Source organism: Pocillopora verrucosa, chromosome 1 (assembly GCF_036669915.1).
Source record: "Pocillopora verrucosa isolate sample1 chromosome 1, ASM3666991v2, whole genome shotgun sequence".
NCBI lineage: Eukaryota > Metazoa > Cnidaria > Anthozoa > Scleractinia > Pocilloporidae > Pocillopora > Pocillopora verrucosa.
In genome coordinates this window covers 26,416,302-26,437,053 of record NC_089312.1, presented here as the reverse complement: position 1 = coordinate 26,437,053, position 20,752 = coordinate 26,416,302, and the positions used below count along the sequence as shown (strand labels likewise).

The 20,752-nt window shown below is 38.2% G+C and overlaps 1 protein-coding gene across 1 annotated transcript; it reads left to right on the top strand.

Moving 5' to 3' along the window:
• Window positions 1-1,241: 1,241 nt before the first annotated feature.
• LOC131771552 (sushi domain-containing protein 2) lies at window positions 1,242-18,823 on the top strand. The gene is given in 16 exon segments (XM_066172654.1): window positions 1,242-1,672; window positions 7,852-8,142; window positions 9,072-9,206; window positions 9,308-9,470; window positions 10,147-10,398; window positions 10,791-11,040; window positions 11,405-11,453; window positions 11,456-11,585; window positions 11,831-11,987; window positions 12,610-12,845; window positions 13,453-13,664; window positions 13,975-14,191; window positions 14,562-14,687; window positions 15,187-15,453; window positions 15,882-16,058; window positions 16,243-18,823. Coding segments are annotated over 16 exon segments (3,030 nt in total). The 5' UTR covers window positions 1,242-1,447; the 3' UTR covers window positions 16,386-18,823.
• The last annotated feature ends 1,929 nt before the right edge of the window (window positions 18,824-20,752 follow it).

Below are 20,752 nucleotides of genomic sequence, written 5' to 3'. Positions count from 1 at the left end.
GGAGGTCGTCATCATCGAAACTCTTCAACTTTCCGGAAATGTACAAGATTCATATTTTTAAATTTTTTTTAACGGAGACTAGTGAGCAACACAAAGGAAGACTTCCTACTGTTGTAACTTTCTGTTTATTTCTTTCGATGCGTTTCGTCTTTAGCTGAGAGTTCTCCAGGAATGATTACAACTAACATTGAGCAGCATATATGGCAAATTCGTGTGCCTAAGCTTGATTAACTTCCAATGAAAGTGAATCACAACAGAAACATGCTGTTGACGGATGTTACAAGAAACGCCTTGTTATGAGCGTCACACTCAAGCGTTGTTTCTCATTTGCGACCGGAAACATGATGAAATCAGTCCTGTCTGAAAGGTACTCATTTCAAAAATGCACCAATGTCAGCTTAGTAAACAGTGAATTAGTCGGGCTCGTTTATCGAAAATAAAACAAGCCGACAGCCTGAGAGAGGAAACCATTAAAGCACATGTCATGGGACTACCTTGCACCCACCGTTTAAAGCGCAGTGCTTTGATAAAAAAAGGAACCAAGCGACAAACTCGTGCCACGGAAATAACAAGCACGTAGTGTTTCTCAAATTACAACCTGAACTTAAAAAAAAAAAAATATATCTATATATATATATGATCACGCTCAAGTTATCCAAACCTGTACTACTCTTAGCTGCGTTGACATTTACAATATGGACGGAAAACAACAAGATGCAAAACAAAGAAAACGAAACCAGGGAAGCGCTGTGTAGTGATGTTTTGTAACAAAACAAATGCAGACGGCGTCAGCCTTCATCAGTTTCCTCAAACCCTGGATGCTGGACTATAAATCTGGCTTCTGCCTGCAACTGTTCCACTGTAACATCCTCCAAATTTTTATTTTTGACCACATCTACTTCTTGGCAAAAGATGTTTTCTTCCTTCCCCTCCCTTCCTATTAATGCACTCACCATTCTCGCTTTCTTGATTGAGGCGGCCGCGGTGCACAGGCTCTTGATTCTCTTTTGACTCTCGCGCTCTATTTTAGGTTACTTTCGTCCTGGCGGTTCAAATTTCCAGGGGCTGATTTCACAAACAAATTCATAAACCCTCTCATTATGTTCATCTTCCATCGAGGCCTCAAAATCCGAATAATCAGACCCCGAAATAGAATTGCTTTCACTCGAAATACTACCCGCCATATTTACTTTGCTTAATGTACACACGTGTGACGTATAGGGTCACATGATCAAAATCTTGGCGTTTGTTTGTGGCGTTTGTGGCGTTTGTGGACGAAGCTGCATTAAGGACAGTATTCCCGGAGAAAAAAGGCACAAAGAGGCATACGAAGCATCTTGTATCTGTTTCAATGTGTTACCCGAGGCATTTAGACGGCATCCCGAAAAAGTGACCTGTTATCCGTCAGTTACCCTTTAAGTAACAGGCCTAATCGCGAGCAATTCAGATGACACTGGCAGAGAGAATGAAGACAATGGAAGTTGGGAAAATTCTTGTGCTTTTACCTTGCCATATCATTTTTTTATCGAATGCTACTGTGCTTCCAAATTTCTATCCTTTTGGAGTGAGCGATGGAGACCAGCTTGTTCCGACAAACGACGACGGGAGCTCTGGGACGATACCGATATCAATTCAGTTTCCTTTCTATGATAGGAATCACAATTCGCTGTTTGTAAGTATGTCCATTGTTTTTCATGGCAAAAAATTGAATATGTCCTTGCGTTACATGCACATTGGCGTCCAGACTGATTGTCAATGGTTCAGGTATGTGATGGAATACTTGGTGTAAGTATTCGCAGAAATATCGAGGTGGGTTCAGCTTGAACGGTCCTTGCCGTTAGTTCATTTCATTCATTTCACAATGGCTTTCTTGTTTTATACCACGTTGCTAGTTGGTGACATTTAACCCATCCATCCTGCGTTCAAAGAATCGTAATTCGCAATGTAACATTGTTAAACAACAATAAAACTATAACAATTTTGAATAAAAGGGCAAGTATCTTAAAAAAACTGTGGTGCTGCGTCGGTGGGAGAGTATAACATGGTAATTGTTTTGTCAACGGAGTTTATAACGTAAATTGGCCACCGTAGGGAGTTTAAAAGCTGACGTTTCGAGCGTTAGCCCTTCATCAGAGTGATTGGAGGAATTGTGGGTTGTGTGTGTGTGTTTATAGACAGAAAACAGAGCTACGTTATTGGTGTGAATATATTAACAACGTTGGTCTAGTTTGTAAATAATTCAAGTGTGAAAATACTGAGAATAGAAAAAGGATTAAACAAAAATCAGCAGACCGGAAATTCTATGAATAACTTACGAAACAGAAATAACACGATTACGCTGCATAGCCTCTTTTCCAAATCAACCGTTAACTTTATTTTTAAGGCACGAACCTTCAAAGCGATGATATGTGCGAAAAAAAAAGTTATTATTTGACATGTTCATATAAACTTCACGAGACATATATATGCTCCAGAAACCAAATGCCTTGTGTTTTTTCCGTGACCACTGCAGTGAGTATCAATTAAGAGGCTTATACTATTTTGCGAAACGAAACGAAACGAAACGAAACGAAACGAAATCGGGTCAGATGAAATAAAACAAAAGGAATAATGCAGATATATTTTCAAATAAGGTAAAGATAACTTTCACAAGGATTTTGGAGTAATCGTTCATTAATAAGAAGGATTTTTATTCATTTCGCAAAATAGTAATTTTAGGAGAGTTACTATTTTGCGAAATGGACTATTTTCACTCTGCGGTGACAACGTGACCTCTTTCATGTCGCGAAAATACATTTAAACATTACAAATTAGTACATAACCGAACATTTTGGCCTCCTCTTATTTCTTAAACCGTATTAAAATATATTTCGCAAAATAGTAATTTTAGGAGAGTTACTATTTTGCGAAATGGACCATTTTCACCCCTGCGATGACAACGTGACCTCTTTCATGTCACAAAAATACATTTAAACATTACAAATTAGTATATCACCGAACATTTTGGCCTCCTGTTATTTCTTAAACCGTATTAAAATGTATTTGGCAAAATAGTAATTTTAGGAGAGTTACTATTTTGCGAAATGGACAATTTTCACCCTGCGGTAACAACGTGACCTCTTTCATGTCATAAAAATTCATTTAAACATTACAAATTTGTATATCACCGTACATTTTGGCCTCCTGTTATTTCTTAAACCGTATTAAAATGTATTTGGCAAAATAGTAATTTTAGGAGAGTTACTATTTTGCGAAATGGACTATTTTCACCCCTGCGGTGACAACGTGACCTCTTTCATGTCACAAAAATACATTTAAACATTACAAATAAGTATATCACCGAAGATTTTGGCCTCCTCTTATTTCTTAAACCGTATTAAAATGTATTTCGCAAAATAGTAATTTTAGGAGAGTTACTATTTTGCGAAATGGACAATTTTCACCCTGCGGTGACAACGTGACCTCTTTCACGTCACGAAAATACATCTAAACATTACAAATTAGTATATCACCGAACATTTTGGCCTTCTCTCATTTCTTAAACCGTATTAAAATATATTTCGCAAAATAGTAATTTTAGGAGAGTTACTATTTTGCGAAATGGACTATTTTCACCCTGCGGTGACAACGTGACCTCTTTCATGTCACAAAAATACATTTAAACATTACAAATTAGTATATCACCGAACATCTTGACATGTTGCACCAACATGACAGTTTTCCAGTGGCGTCTAAACATGTTTAGACTCTCCGTCTCGTATAGAGAACAGAAGCATATCCATGCCGAAATAGTCGTCCAGCAGTTTTATAATCGCAAGTAATACAGTTCCTTTGCTTCAAAATTTTTAATAAAAATAATATACATGGAAAAGTTACGCGTACGCGCTTCTGATTACACCCCCGTCGCACACCTCTTCCTTACGAGCAAGAGATCGTGTTTCGCATTTGCGCAAGTTCCACGTGCTTTTGTTTGTTTAAATGAATTTTTATGACATGAAAGAGGTCACGTTGTTGCCGCAAGGTGAAAATTGTCCATTTCGCAAAATAGTAACTCTCCTAAAATTACTATTTTGCGAAATACATTTTAATACGGTTTAAGAAATAACAGGAGGCCAAAATGTACGGTGATATACTAATTTGTAATGTTTAAATGAATTTTTATGACATGAAAGAGGTCACGTTGTTACCACAGGAAAACCCCGCGATTGTCATCGCAGGGGTGAAAATGGTCCATTTCGCAAAATAGTAACTCTCCTAAAATTACTATTTTGCGAAATATATTTTAATACGGTTTAAGAAATAAGAGGAGGCCAAAATGTTCGGTTATATACTAATTTGTAATGTTTAAATGTATTTTCGCGACATCAAAGAGGTCACGTTGTCACCGCAGAGTGAAAATAGTCCATTTCGCAAAATAGTAACTCTCCTAAAATTACTATTTTGCGAAATGAATAAAAATCCTTCTTATTAATGAACGATTACTCCAAAATCCTTGTGAAAGTTATCTTTACCTTATTTGAAAATATATCTGCATTATTCCTTTTGTTTTATTTCATCTGACCCGATTTCGTTTCGTTTCGTTTCGTTTCGTTTCGTTTCGTTTCGTTTCGTTTCGTTTCGCAAAATAGTATAAGCCGTTTAGGAAATAAGAGGAGGCCAAAATGTACGGTGATATACTAATCTGTAATGTTTAAATGTATTTTTGTGACATGAAAGAGGTCACGTTGTCACCGCAGGGGTGAAAATAGTCCATTTCGCAAAATAGTAACTCTCCTAAAATTACTATTTTGCGAAATACATTTTAATACGGTTTAAGAAATAACAGGAGGCCAAAATGTACGGTGATATACAAATTTGTAATGTTTAAATGAATTTTTATGACATGAAAGAGGTCACGTTGTTACCGCAGGGTGAAAATTGTCCATTTCGCAAAATAGTAACTCTCCTAAAATTACTATTTTGCGAAATACATTTTAATACGGTTTAAGAAATAACAGGAGGCCAAAATGTACGGTGATATACTAATTTGTAATGTTTAAATGTATTTTTGTGACATGAAAGAGGTCACGTTGTCATCGCAGGGGTGAAAATGGTCCATTTCGCAAAATAGTAACTCTCCTAAAATTACTATTTTGCGAAATATATTTTAATACGGTTCAAGAAATAAGAGGAGGCCAAAATGTTCGGTTATATACTAATTTGTAATGTTTAAATGTATTTTCGCGACATGAAAGAGGTCACGTTGTCACCGCAGAGTGAAAATAGTCCATTTCGCAAAATAGTAACTCTCCTAAAATTACTATTTTGCGAAATGAATAAAAATCCTTCTTATTAATGAACGATTACTCCAAAATCCTTGTGAAAGTTATCTTTACCTTATTTGAAAATATATCTGCATTATTCCTTTTGTTTTATTTCATCTGACCCGATTTCGTTTCGTTTCGTTTCGTTTCGTTTCGTTTCGCAAAATAGTATAAGCCCAATTAAGACATATAGCTGACAGCGTCTTGACATTTCAAAGAGTAGTTCAACCCTTCTAAGATTTTCTGCTAAGTTAATTTGAACTTTTTGAGCAGGGAGACTGGAAGATTAGTTCTTGTTCCGCTTTTCATTAACCTTTTATTAAAACTTTTCACCGAGGACGTCAAAAGCAACAATAGCGTCTAATTTTTTCGTTTATTTCATTCAATCAATTGATCTTTCAAGCTTCCTCCTGCCCAAGGCATCATCAGGGAACCCCAAGTTTAAGACTTCACTTGATAAATTAAATAAATAATTATCCAAAAATTGATACTATTAAAGGACAGAGAAGTGAATAAGTTAGAGATTGACACGCATCATGGAGCTCCGCGCCCTTTTGGCTTTTTCTCTACTATTACAGGCTTGAATATCGGGTTCGTTGGAATACGAGAAAGGCTAATCGCTGGGAATCGCACCGGGAAGGCAGTTGCTAGCTTTCCTTCCCTAGTAAGCCTTTGGCAGGAAGAAAATTTAACCCTTGGTACTCATCCTGTAATTTTAACTTCGAGCGGGATTTGCATCAATGATACAAGCACAAGACAATGGCCCTTTTGTCATTTGACATCATATAACAAAAGACAGCCTATTGGAGTCAAGGAAGCGAATTATTCAACTTTAAAGATATCAAGACGGGCAAAAAGCAGACTTCTGGATTGCCGGAGTGAGAAAAGAGGAACACAGAGTAGAAGAATACAAGAAAGGCTAATGGTAAAGTTTCCGCACAGCCCATACTATTGTAAAACAAATCTGTTTTCCCAATGGAAATGTATTGTTATTGTCATTGTTTTCTCTATTTAAGAACTGAATGAATAATGTAGGATGGGGCTGTGCGGCAATTTTACCAGGCTAATCAATAGGAATCTCACTGGGAAAGCAGTTACTAGCTTTCCTTCCCTAGTTAACCTTTGGCAAGGCCTTCACTCACGGCACTCATTCTGTTGCCAGGCTAATCAATAGGAATCTCACCGGGAAAGCAGTTACTAGCTTTCCTTCCCTAGTTAACTTTTGGCAAGGCCTTCACTCACGGCACTCATTCTGTAATTTTAACTTCCAGCTGGATTTGCATTAATTACACAAGCACAGGACAATGGTCCATTTGTTACTTAACATTAAATAAGAGAGACCTCGTTGGCAACAACATGGGAGCGGAAATTTTAGTTTTTACGCCGTTTTTCAGTAGGCCGTGTTTTCACCACAAGAAGGTGTCTGTACCACTCGGTTTCCTGTGCGGCACGCCAACTGGTTTCTGTGGTTTCTGTGGTTTATGAGCTACGTAACTAACCGTCGACAATTCGTACACGTCAATGACAAACGATCTAGTCTTAGAAAATGTCCCATTTGGAGTTCCACAGGGCTCAATTCTTGGGCCCGTTCTCTCTATTCTTTATGCGAATGCCATGCAAGATTGGCTACAAGATGGCTCCTCTTGCTTTAAATACGCTTACGACACAACGGTGCTACCTCAATGTCTGTGTAGAAAAGATGAAAAAGAACCTCAGCAGCGTAAAGCTGGGGGCAGCTGATAGTAATCTGCTACTGAATGAGACCAAGACCAAACACATGGTTATTTCCACCAAGCAGATGTCTAAAGTGCGTAATCTTGACGAATACACTCCACCTCTCACCGTGAAAGATAAGACCGTTGATAGAGTAAAGAAATTCAAGTTGTTAGGAACTTGGCTCAGTGAGAACCTTAAATGGACAGAACATGTAAACGAGGTCACATCCGACTTTATTCAATGCCCCACCCGCAAGTGTTAGGCGGTGTCCACACTTCAATACTTTCAAAAATAATTGTTGTCCAATTCTTAAGAGAAGAGCAAACATGCGTTTAACGTCATAAGTTGTCTCGATAAGGTTTCTTATGGTATCTATAATATTTTAGATTATGTAGTTTTTAGCAGTTTTTAAGTGCGTTATGTAAATAGTGAATGTTTCTTGAATAACGTTATGTACATTACACATTATGCAAGTCGTTAGTTTTTAGCAAGTATGATGGATGTAGAGCTACCATGTAGAAATACCGTCGATAAATCGTTATTATTATCATTATTATTACTATCATTATTATTGTTATTATTATTATTATTATTACAGGTTTAAGAGTTATACAAATCTCTAAAGAAGTTTCTTAACATCCCAAGTTTTTTACTTTTACAAACGGGTGTTATCCATCATCAGACGAACCACAGTTGGACTCGCTGTTATCCTTTATCTCTTGCTACCTTGAAGCTTGCCCTGTTCCGTTGCTGGCCACCAAAGCGGTATCACAGAAAAGTTAAAGATTCCACTTGTTTAGCCGTAGATTAAGGGTTTAATTGATTATTTCAGGTCAACACCAACGGGGTGATTTCTTTCCTGGTTCAAGTTTCACAGTATACCCCGGATCCATTTCCTCTAGGAGGTGATCGTCGACTTGTGGCGCCATTTTGGGCTGACGTTGATACAACTAATGGCGGACAAGTGTTCTACCGAGAGACCACAGATTCACAACTGCTTAAACGAGCTACTAATGATGTTACAGCCACCTTTGTAGATCACAGAAAATTCAAAGCCACATGGCTATTCGTGGCGACGTGGTATGAAGTCGCCTTCTATGGTGCTAGGAATTTCACACACAAGGTAAAACCTACTACCAGGATCAAGAAAGACAAACTGTAATATCTATAGCAATGCTAATGTATGCCCTCACGTGTGTCCTGGATATCCATAGAATGGATAGTGGATATCCAGAAGGAGCATTACAACTTCCTCTATCGATGGAATGCTGATCCATGTTAGGCATCTACTAAACAAACTTGTTAGCTTTCTTCTAAAGTTTGTTAGCACTGTCAGTATGATTGTATTGTCTTGTTCTATGGTGCTGGGAATTACACAAATAAGGCATGGTCTTATTTGGCCCAAACCCTAAGGAAAATGATATTAGTATCAAGTGAGACAACCCATGATATTTTCAGCAATGCTAAAGATATCTACAGGAGGAGATTCGATCCAGGGGGCAGTATTGCAACTTGTCTTAGATGGAATGCTGATCCATCGCAGTCAATTACTCCAAACGTTCACCAGTACAGTTTGTTAGTAATATTGGTAAGAGCAAATTGTCTCTTATAAACCACAACAATGTCCTAGCTAACGCCCGACTCGAAGGTCTATCTCGATCTCTAGTGCTATACGTGCGCGCCAATTGTTAGGATACTGCGTCTCATACAACAGAGGCCGAGAGACTTTGGTTAATAAAAGTAAATAAAATCGAGAAATTGAAAGTTAAATTGTGATCATGATAGTTTGGCCGAGATCCCAAAACAAAAATGCCGTCCCCCTCCGGGCCCAATGATTCAGTTTATGTTATCCCAAATCGAATAGAACAATGACTGGGGTTTCGAGGTGTGCGACCTTTTTAAGAGCGAAACGAAAGTTCAACTTGACGTTACCAAATGGAATAGGTGAGTTTTCACACGTGATACGTTCTCCTACAATCGGAAAACGCATTTAAGTTGGGAGGATTATTCTTTAATGTGCCAATTAACCTGCTATTTTCAATTTTCCTCCAGAGAAACACTTTCCAGGCGGTTATGATAACAAATGGACGGCACTCTTTTGTAATTTACAATTATAACAACATCACTTGGACTACTGGCACAGCAAGCTCAGGAGACCAGACCGGGCTTGGAGGTACCCAGGCACAAGTACGAAGTAGCCTCTCATAATACATTGTTTGAATGATTATTTCTAAAAGGCATCTTTTTCTAAATAACTTTTTAACCGTTGCTTCATTTTTTATTGACAGGCAGGCTTTAATGCTGGTGATGGCAAACGCTTTTACACTATCCCAGGGTCTCGCACTCATGACGTTATCAATCTTCCTAACAAAACCAATGTGGCGAACCCCGGTCGATGGATATTCCGTATTGATAGTGCGGAGATCGAGGAAGGTGGTTGCAACACGAAAGGTTAGAGGTGTAGGCCTTTCATTCCTGCAAGTGACATAATATTCACCAAGTGAAGGGTAATAATTTTAAAAATTAGACAATTTGGTTTTATCAACTGAGTTGTTTGTGTAAATTGGCCACCTTCTAAGGGTTTCAAAGCCGATGTTTCGAGCGTTAGCCCTTCATCAGAGCGAATGACGAAGGGCCAACGCTCACAACGTCAGCTTTAAAACCCTTTACGGTGGCCAATTTACATCATTACCTCTGTTGACAGAACCAAATTATCTTTTTATACTCCCCCACCGACGCAGCACACAGTTTCTTTAGAAACCTACCACCTTTACTTATTTAAAAATGAGTTTGGTATTTGTTTATGCTGCACACCTGGTTTACACAAACGAAGGCGCTTTAGGTCAAATTTTCGCTGGTGCTAGCGTACAAGTGAACCAAACGATTGTATTTTTAGCGCTACAGTATGTTCTCGAGTGAAACGCACTTAAGGGTTGTTTTTCCTCGATTTTGAGTCACGAGTAGCTGTATTCTTTTACTGATTGCTTTTTAAGGCATCAGAGATGACATTGACGACGAAGATCATGGTGATGGTGAAGACGATGAAAACGGTGATAAAGACGATGACAATAACTGTAATGAGAAGGATGCGTACTAAGGTTTTTCTTTTATTTCAATCTTTTTAAAGGATCAATTGTCATTTCACCGGGCTACGCAATCATGCTTGGAGGTGACAACATTTTCGTGTCTGGACCCTGCTTCAAACCATCAGATGACATCATATGTGAATTTTCTGGAGGCAAAGCAACCAACGGAAGTTACATTAGTCCCATTCAGGCATCTTGCACTGTGCCAATGCTTTATTTGACTGGCAGGTTAGCAATAAAAATGTCAGTAAATGGAGGAAGGAGTTTCGATTATCAAGGCATCATCACCATTGGTAAGATTAGACTTTGGAAGCCTAGCCTTTCACACAGCATAAAAGACTACTTTGCTAAGGCTCTCAGTATATTTTTTTTCGAAAAACTCGAATCGACAGGCTAGGTTTTAAGTGGAGTATGCCGTATAAAACTATCTCTTTTTTGGAAGAAAAGCAAGTTTTGGGAGAGTTTATGCCTCAAACTGTTTCTTTAGTATATCTGACGATGAATACATTTGATAAACTTTAGAAGTACCATATCGCCAATTTTATCCCTTAGAGGATCTATAAAACCTTAAGGGCGTGTCAGTCTCGGAGCATGACAATCCCACCTCCATTGGTTAGGATTTCAGGTGATTCAGAATTTTGAGTAGCGTGTGTATATCGGTTTTTATTGATTCTTGCCTTGCCAGTCAACATTGTCAAATTCAAGCCGGCTGTCGTACGGCATATGGCGAAGACGTGGTCTGAACAAGCTGAAGCTCAGATTTCATGGGATCCAGCTTACCTCGGGGGCGAGAATCAGAGAGTAACTGTTCAGTTGGCTCGTTTTTCTATGAAAGACGACGGACAGGTGGTTTTTCATAGCACATTCAAACTAGTGGCAGGTCAGGAAAATGACGGAACCAGTCTGTTCCTTGTACCAAAAGGGGCAGGTCAAGGGTGAGAAGTTATCATTGCTTTTTATTCTCAATAAACTGAAACTAACAGTCTGCAGAAATTTCAAAATCATCGAAATGACGATGAATCATAGAGGACCTCCTCCTTAAATTAGAAGCTTATAGTAGATCGCCAACGATGAAAAAGCTAGCACTTTTTCTTTAATGCATTTCGGGAAGTATCCAATTGATCGAGAAAGGATTACGTAAAATAAATTGTTTGTTGCGTTATCAGATACTTTGTTATCGAAGCTAAAGAAACTTTTCTTTTCAAATCACAACGGCAGAAAAGTACACTGTTTAGTCGAAAGTACACGAACCTTCTCAATGAGAACATTTTTAAAACTCTTTTTCCTACAAACTTTTAGAACAATAGCTGGGGGTGACCGCTTTGTCACACTGGTTCTGGTAAAAGGATTTCTGGCAATTTCAGCAATTCCCCGGCCGAGTGGATCTGGAGCGATCCATTCCACTGGTTGAGCTATGAGATGGCTGAACAGAGATGTGTGCACTGGTATGACAAGCAGCCTGATCCCGAGATATACACAGGTAAATCACAAAATAGCCCATTTTTAATTTCAACGGGATCCCAAGAAGCTAGGCAGAAAACATTTAGTTGAGGGCTACCAGTAACTACAAACACAAATCTCAAGTAGCCGAGATTACACCACTACGAAGATATCAACAAAAACTCTAAAATTAATGAAACAACAGTACACATCTTAGAGGAGAGGTCTTACATAACAATGTTTTTCGACAGACCTAATTGTGGCCACTTCTTTGCATATTCACAGATGACACCTCCCTCCTATCCTGCCCGCAAACGTTTCTTCAAGCGATGGCGGACCGCGGTAGATTTATGTTAGACGAATACTGTAATCCAGATGTTGAGCAACACTGTACTGTATACCGCAAGGAGGCAACGCATTGCTTTAGCACTAACAATCCAAGGTGAATATGCATATCTGATTCACAAGAAAACATGCTCAACGTACAGAAATGAGTGTACGTCTACAGACTGAGTCGCTTACTCTGCAGTAAAAAAAAATAATAATTAAGTTTAGTCTATCATCATCAAGCCCATATGCTTATTGCTTACTTATTGCCCGGGTGGAAGGGTCGGAAGGAATATATGATAAAGAGACAAAGATATTCTCGTCTTTCCCAACCCACTTCGGTCAACAAGCATGTTTTCATATGATCGCCGTTCCTTCTCCATTTTCCTTTCTTAATTGTTGCATTTTGCATCTCACGAGGCCGTAAAGCTTTTTTGCGCCTTTTTCTCGTCGTCGCGTTCGGCTCTTTCTCGCAGATATTTCTTATAATTTTTTTCAATAAAAGCTCGCGCTAGTTCATATGATCGGAACGGCGTTCTTAAAATAGTTCCCTAGATGTATGTTCAGAGGTTGTACACTAACCTAGCTTAGCGAACTGGCTAAGCGTCTCCTATAATTAGTTAAGTACCAGGGCGAAATACGGTTTCCATCTCCTGTTGGAAGAACTTACATTTTTCTCTTTGGGTATGCAAATGCCATTGATTGAGACTGAACATCCAACTTCATTCAATTTGCAGTGAAGAAGGTGCTGGACAGCAGTGTTGCTATAATGAACAAGGAAACTTGATGATTGGTCCAAAAAATGGGGGATCCCTAAGTCGGGTTCATACTAGTGCTGGAGTGCCGTTTCTCTCTCATTTCTTCCACGACCTGATGCCTTATTCAGACTGTTGTGTATTGTCTGAAAACTGTGGAAAGTACTTTGAGAAGAGACCATCAGATAACGGCATGAAGTACGAGCCTCCACGGCCAGGTTGGATATCAGTAACTTTATGACTATCCTTTGTTTCAAATGGGTCTCCTATTTCATTTTATCCATGCGAAGTGAGTTAATGGCACGTATTCTTGACAGATATTCTGAAAAGAGACTTCGAAAACTAGGATAAATACTAAGTCCGCTAATCAATTATACTTCGAGATGTAGTGCTACGAAAACTATTAGGATAAATTTAGCGGGAAAATTACTAATGTTTGTAATTCCTCAACCAAAGGAGCTGTACTGAAAACTGCAAACCTCTGTGAAGTGCTTTATTGTGGCTAACTGTCCATTGAAATGGCCTGATTGTTAGGATTCTTGACAAGTTTCGTCTTGGCTACTTGTTAAGAGGTCAAGGAATATAGAATTGATAAGCGAATTTAAACTATTTCCATCACATTCGATCCTCCCGCCATTTTTCCTTTTACTTACTTGCAGTTTTCAAGTCTTTTTTTTGTACATTTCTGTTTTTAATGTTTTGTATAATGTTATGCTGATAATGTTGCCAAAAATTTCGGCGCAAATTTTATCTAGTTGTGGTTAAGTATTAGATTAAAATTCAATGATTATACTCACTTTTATTTTTAACTGTTTTTTTCTGTAGCCACTGGAGTCGGCGATCCTCACATGATTACTTTGGATGGAGTTGAATACACCTTTAATGGGTATGGCGAGTATCACATTCTCCAGGTACCACCTTCTGGGTTCAAGCTACAGGGAAGAATGCAGCCTTTGATCAATAGTTACGGCAGAAAGACTCCTGGTACAGTTTATAAGGCGTTTGCGATGAAGGAAAATGGCTCGGATATTGTACAGGTAAACACTGGCCAAACAGAAACTAACCTTCGCTTTTTCTTAAGAAAAAAAGGGGGCTCTTCCTTATTCAGAAAACACTTATGAGCGAGGTTAACCTTTCGCCGGGTGCAGTTTTAAAAGAATGAAAGAGAGGGACGAATGTTCATTAACTAATGATTATGAAACGCAGCTGGTTTTCCTTAGGGGGAAAAAGAGTAGTGGAAAGGCTAGTGCTGTCTTTGTCCTAAAGACTTCATTGTCTGTACTTTAACTAAACAGACTCTAAATAGAAATATATATTGGCAACTTGAACTGAATTCCCTCTGATCAGGTTCACATCAACGGCCGCAGTGAAGTTGACGTTCTGGTGAATGGAGCTTTGATGGAATTTGATGAGCGACTGCTAGTGGAATTTAATGGCGTCTCAGTTTTAAAATACAACAACTCCTATAAATATTCCACCATATTTAACTCTGGGATATCAATTACAATCGAGAAGTTCGATGAACTTTTACAAATGATGCTGTTGGTGCCACAGATGTATAAAGGTATGCCCTATCTTAAAAATCCGTCGAAAGTGACACCCTGGAATTTATGATCACAACAGGTGGAAGCTGTTTTTCTTTGTTATAACAAATGATGATGAAATTAAATTCAGCGCTATCTGAATGATGCTGGATTTTCTTGATAAGAAATTTTTAGTAAAACAGTCAAGCAGGGTAACGGGTAACGCCGGCATACTGCAGCAAATTGGGGGAAGATTGCCGACAATTACTGTTGATTACTCAACGCCAAGTAAAAGGCAATCCTCTGCTTTAAATTTGAAGTTTGATGCGACAGATTTGAATTCTTTGAAATTAATTCAAGTGTTAGTACATCTATTTATTACGTTTTTCTCTCTTTATTATGTTTTTTAAGGAAACACAAGTGGCCTTTTGGGATTCTGGGACGGGGACCAAGTAAAAGAATATCTGCTTCCTGACGGAACCTTCCTTGACACTAATTCAAACCAATCACGAATTCATTACGAATTTGGACAAAAATGTAAGCTGATGCACTTGAGACCGTGCGCTGAATATTTACAGTAATCCTTGTTAACTTAGACCTACAACCAGAACGTTAATTAGGTACCTGTAGAACTCAGAGGGTGACATGACGTTACTCGTTAGGAGGAGGTATTCATCTAACACTGTTTGACATGCTTTTGGCAGCCCTGATGGTTACTTTCTAACCTGTAAAAATCCAAGATTTCTTGAAGGAAAAGTCATGCCTTCAGTTTGATGATAAGTTGCATTTCCCTGGCCTAAAATGGTTTTTAAGCACAGGACTTAGGTTAAAACACTTTAAGCTACTCTTGAGATATTTGTGAACCTTTTCAAACCTTTGCTGTTTAAAATATACTATAAATATAAAACGTGACCAAGTTACATAAATGTAGTGAAAATGTGCTCAGCTTAGCCTTCATTTAAGGCCTGACCCTTGAAAATTGTTAAAAATTTGTGGAAGACTGTTGGTCATCCTAACCGTAATATCATCCTCACAGGGGCTGCGACTGAAGAGGACTCATTATTCACATACGATTATGGCGAAAATCATACCACTTATGTCGATGTGGGATACATACCGGTATTTTTCGATCAGGAATTGGTGTTTGATGACGTAATCTTCGGTCAGCAGGCTCGAAATGTGTGCGGTAATAACAAGCAATGCCTGTTTGATATTTACACCACTGGAAAGATCAGCATTGGGATGAATTCTAAGAAGGCCTTGGAGTCGTTTGCTGTGGTCGTAAATGAAATAGAGACCCCAGGTTAGTGGCTCTTTTGTCCAGTGTGGATATTATGAGAAATGATTGATGAAAAGCAATGCTGAAAAGAGAAGAGATGCGTAATCCCCTGCTTTAAAGTTTTATAACGCTGCTTTTTGCAACATAGTATTGCCAAATCCCTTATTATGCTGTTACATGTTTTAAAATATCAACTTCAGAATTGGTAACTTTGTTAACCTTTACATTCAATTTTCAAACCAGTATATTACCGAATGATTGAGTTTTAGTGATGATCTACAAAACACTGGAACTGTTCCGGTAGTAATATTGCAGTTAGGGACTTGTTGTGAACCGACTCTTTGTCGTGCACAAAAGATATGTTCAGTCAGACGTTTGTGCATGGCTACAGATTTTATCTAAAGTTTACCTTGACGCTATATAAGTAACTAGCAGAGATTAAATTATTGCAGGCTGCATACCAATTGAGAACGTGCTTAGCAATGGTTTAATGCAAAGAAAGGATTCTAAAGATGGAGCCATGTTATTCAAGTTCCACTGTGACACAGGTTTCAGTCTAACAGGCCCTTCAGTTATTCGTTGTTACCAAGGACAGTGGAATGGCTCTGAACCAAGCTGTGAACCTTCAGGTAAGCACAGCCGTAAACCACGCTAAGACGGGAGCACTGCATACGTCATGAATACTGCAGGTGCTTAACTGCACAGAAAGAAAGCATGATCATCAACATGAATTTTCTTTAAAAAAAAAACGATCAATCAAAAACTTTTTACCCATTGTAAACGTTAGATTTTGACTGCTTTTCTGCTTTTCAGGTATGAAGGGGAACTGGAAACTGTGGCATATCCTCGCTTCTGCAGCAGCAGGGACCGTATTCCTTATGGTGCTCATTGTGGTCTACCGTTATATTAGACGTAGAAATAACAATGCTGTAACGAGTATAGATATACGACCTTGAAGTACGAGCGACTTTACAAAATGGAAAAAAAGGATGAAGGAAGGATTTATTTACAACAACGCGGCTTATGTATCATCATCATCATCATCATTTTTATTTATTAGCCACTTAAGATAAAATATTTATACAGGTTTAACAGTATGGTAGGGCGAGAAGAACCTCTAAGAAACCGCCAGGCTTCTAGGGGAGGCCACCTCGGTTTTTAATATATTTGTAATTAAGTTGTGGATGTGGATGTGGCCGTGGAAGGCCTAAGTGTAATAACTGTCCTAAATGAAATAGTCCTAAATGTAATAACATTTAGTTGTAAATGAAATAAGCCTCCTATACAATCTTTTAACTTCGTCAGTGCATTGTTGTTATAGCGGACATCCACATTGAGATGTTAAAGTGACAGCTGTTGCACCTCTTACCAGTATCCTTGTCATATGGCGGGCTCGCTGATATCAATCAGCGTCTTCTCATTTGCTAGACTTAAGTCGACAAGCATTGGCTGCAAACCGTTATACTGATGAACGATTGGCATCAAATGACAGCTGACAAAACAATGACTACGCTGACTAATACCTCTCTATATATCACTGGCTCAGACTCTAAAGTACTATAGACTTTGGAAAAATGTGATAACGTACTAATACTTGTGTGATCAGTGATGAAGTTAACAAACTTGGACAAGCGAGACCGCTGTTTTGTTATTCGGACAATTTGTAGGCTCGGATATACCTTTTTGAACCTGGGATATTGCATTTCTAGCCCTCTATGGCTTCACTCCAACTCGGTAATCAGTTCATGTACCATATAACTACAAGTGGAAAATGTGGAGCTTCTTTTTTTCATTCATTTGTTTATCTATTCGTTTTCTCCCCTCACGGCGGAGAGGAGAGATGAAAACAAAAAATGAAGTTAAAACTTGAGATCGGCTGGGGAATATATGTCTCTCTTGACCAATCTTATTCGATCAAGATGGTTGGATGTCAACCTTTTTCTTTTTCAGCGTTTTTATGAACCTCTACTTCGTCGCGGTCCATAACAACGTAACAAAAGACTTCGGTCAATATCCAGCCATCTTGACCTCACGCTTGGTCAATAACGCACATGAATATACTTCATGCAGACCCATACAAACCTGGCAAGGGAAGACAGTACAAAAACTGTACTTCCGAGCCCGGAATTTGTCTATCGTATAGGTCAGTGGACTTCCTTTTCCTTGTAATTTGGTCCATAAAGTGTTAACTTCAGCACTGATCACACAAGTATATCGTCAAAATCTGTTGCGCTAAATTGTCTGAGCCAATGATTTAAAGAGAGGTATTGGTCAGAGTTCTCATTGTTTTGGCGTCTGTCAATTTGATGCCAAAAGCACATCAATATAAGAAGACGCTCGTTAATATCGGCGACCCCGTAGTATGCCATAAATATAGGTCAGAAGATTCTTTGGTGCAACAGCTGTCAATTAAATATCTCAATGTGAATGTCCACTATAACTGCATTAGAACAATTAAACAATTGCATTGAAGGCTTATTTCATTTAGGACCAAATGTTATTACATTTAGGACTTTATTATATTTCGGACCAAATGTTATTACATCTAGGACTTTATTACACTTAGGAAAGTTATTACATTTAGGCCTTCGGCTTGGCCAGTTCGGCCTCATTTCATCAAAAAATCAATCATCTTTCTTTTAAAAGTAAAAAAGCTAGTCAAACCAGTGATGGATATTGGGAGATAATTCCAAATTTTTGGACCTTGGTAGAGTATTGTAGATTGTTAAAGATTTTAACGACAGTTACGTGGTCGATAGCAAATGGCTATTCTTTTATTGTAACTGTGTACTTGCTTATTTGCAGTGAACAAGCTGAGGAACATCGGGGGCAATACTTGATTATGATAATAAAACATAAATTTAGCTATTGGCAATGCGTTGACTTGGAAAATATCTAAGATGCCCAATTTTGCAAATATGGGGGCAGTGTGTTCTCGATAGTCTGAGTTGGTGATAGCTCGCACAGCACATTTTTGTAAGTAAAAAATTCTACTTAAGATGGTCACATATATGGGTAAATTAACTTATACAGAGTAAGCTTAGTCTTAGATGAGAAATAGTATTTAGCCCCAAATATTATATCGACTAACTTAGAGATTTGTTTCGCTTAGAAACTAATGTGAGGTTTCCATGTTAAATGCTCATCAATATAACCACCTAAAAATTTTGATTCATTCACTTGTTTCAATGTTTGATTTCCAAAGGATAGGGAGGAAAGTTACCAGGTTTCTTCTACCTCGATTTAAAAATAATGTAACTTATTTCCTTAATATTTACCGAAAGCTTATTGCATTTCATCCAAATGTCAAGATTGTACAGTTCATCATTGAGAACGGACTCTAGATATTTGAGATCTTGGTGAGAATAAAAGATACTGGTGTTATCAGTAACAAGCAGAGGCTGTGTTAATCTAGATGCATTGGGAAGATCATTTATATGTAATTTTAATAACAAAGGACCTAAAATTGAGCCTTGGGGACACCACAATTACTAATTTACTTGAATGGGCAAGTTTAGTTGAATTGAACAAATTGTAGATGTACAGAAAAATAACTTGGAGCCATACCGCGGATACCATAACTTTTCAATTTTAAAAACAAAATTTGGTGGTCAAGAGTATCAAAGGGTTTTAGAAAGGTCTAAGAAAACACCTATGGTGATTTCACAACTGTAGATAGCGGAAGAAATGTTGTTAACAAGGTAATTTAAAACGCAAGTTAGTGAAGTCGTGTGACTTTTACGAAATCCAAACTGGCAGCCATAGAATATATTAACGTTTCAGTAAACTCAATAAGTCAGTTGTATATAACTTCTTCAAGAAATTTTGAAAAAGCGGGTTCTAAAGAGAATGGTCTATAATTAACGAACCGACTGGGATCCTCTGCTTTGTACACAGGGATCACTTTAGCAATTTTCATTTTGTCCGAAAATAACTTTTTGCAAAGAAAGATTAACAATGCTCAGTAGAGGAGCAGAGACAAGGTGAAAGGAATTATTGATAACATGCATTGGGATGTCATCATAAATGGGGGCCTTTCCAGATGAGAACTTACTGCAAATATCTTCCAATTCGTTAACATCAGTAGGTCTTAGAGTTATAGGTGTATATAGAAGTCAGAAAGGAATAACGGAAAGAATAGTTTACCGCAGGTAAGCTTTTGCCAGGTTGGGACCAAAATTGGAAAAGTATTTACAGAAACTGTCAGCGATCTCTTTGGGATTCGTAACAGTCCTGCCTTTCCGTAGGAAATGATGAAGGTAGGAAAGGCTTTGTTTATAACTTCGTTGATCAGTCTCCAGGTCAATTGCAGGTCGATTTTTCAAGTCTTCTTTGAATCTACTGTCAAGATACACTCGCTTTACAGTTCAAGTTAAACGATTCAGTTTGTTTTCGCACCTTTTATAACGCAATTTGCAGGACTCACTGGATGACCTGACCGATTGATTGTAGAGCCTGTTCTTTTTATTAGTGAATTTTAAAAAGACCGGGGGTTAGCCAAAGAGAACTGTTTTGTTTACATCTTTGCCTTTGATGATATTCATGGGAAAGCAATCGTGAAAAAGGCTGGTAAATTTATTTACAAAGTCCCTTAGAAGATTTATTAGGTCTTCCTCATTAAGAATGTAGACTAATTCGTTCGGGAGAGAAGGCCATTAAATTTATTCAAGTTGCGTTCGTTAAATGAACGCCTAAAAAAATTTTTTTCCCTCCGGTGGGAGACAACTGTTCATCGTGAAAATATGTGAAAACCGGAAAGCGATCCGATAGGTTATTTAGAATAATATCATTGTAGACATCGTTTGGAAGTTGATAAGTGAATATATTGTCTATAAGTATTGCTGATTAAGAAGTCAAGCGTCGTGAATTGGAAATTAGTAGAAGGAACTTGCGTGACGGGTACAAACTGCCAATGAATTCCTGCGTGGGCATATGATGATTGTAAAGGAGTGGATCGAGATTAAAATCGCCCATCACGTATCAGTGTTTGTTGTGATCAGAAATTTTGGAAAAGGATGGGGCATTGTAATTTCTTAAAAATGCGTTTCAATCACCTCAGGGTCTGAGAAATTACAATCCGGTCGAAGTTTGTATTTTATTCACTTAAACTTGCGGTATTTTGTTATTGTGGATAATTGGAAAGGAATATCTACCACCTCTTTCCCTCAGATGACTTAACAGATGTTGTCTGCGATCCTTTTTCTTCCTTTGAAGTGTGATTTCGTTGATCTCTTGATGGCCGTGGCCCTCTATGACGGCCATCAGCGAAAGCGCCTGAATTTCGTTGAAAAAAGTAGCATAAAAACTTGTCTGGGCCGTTACG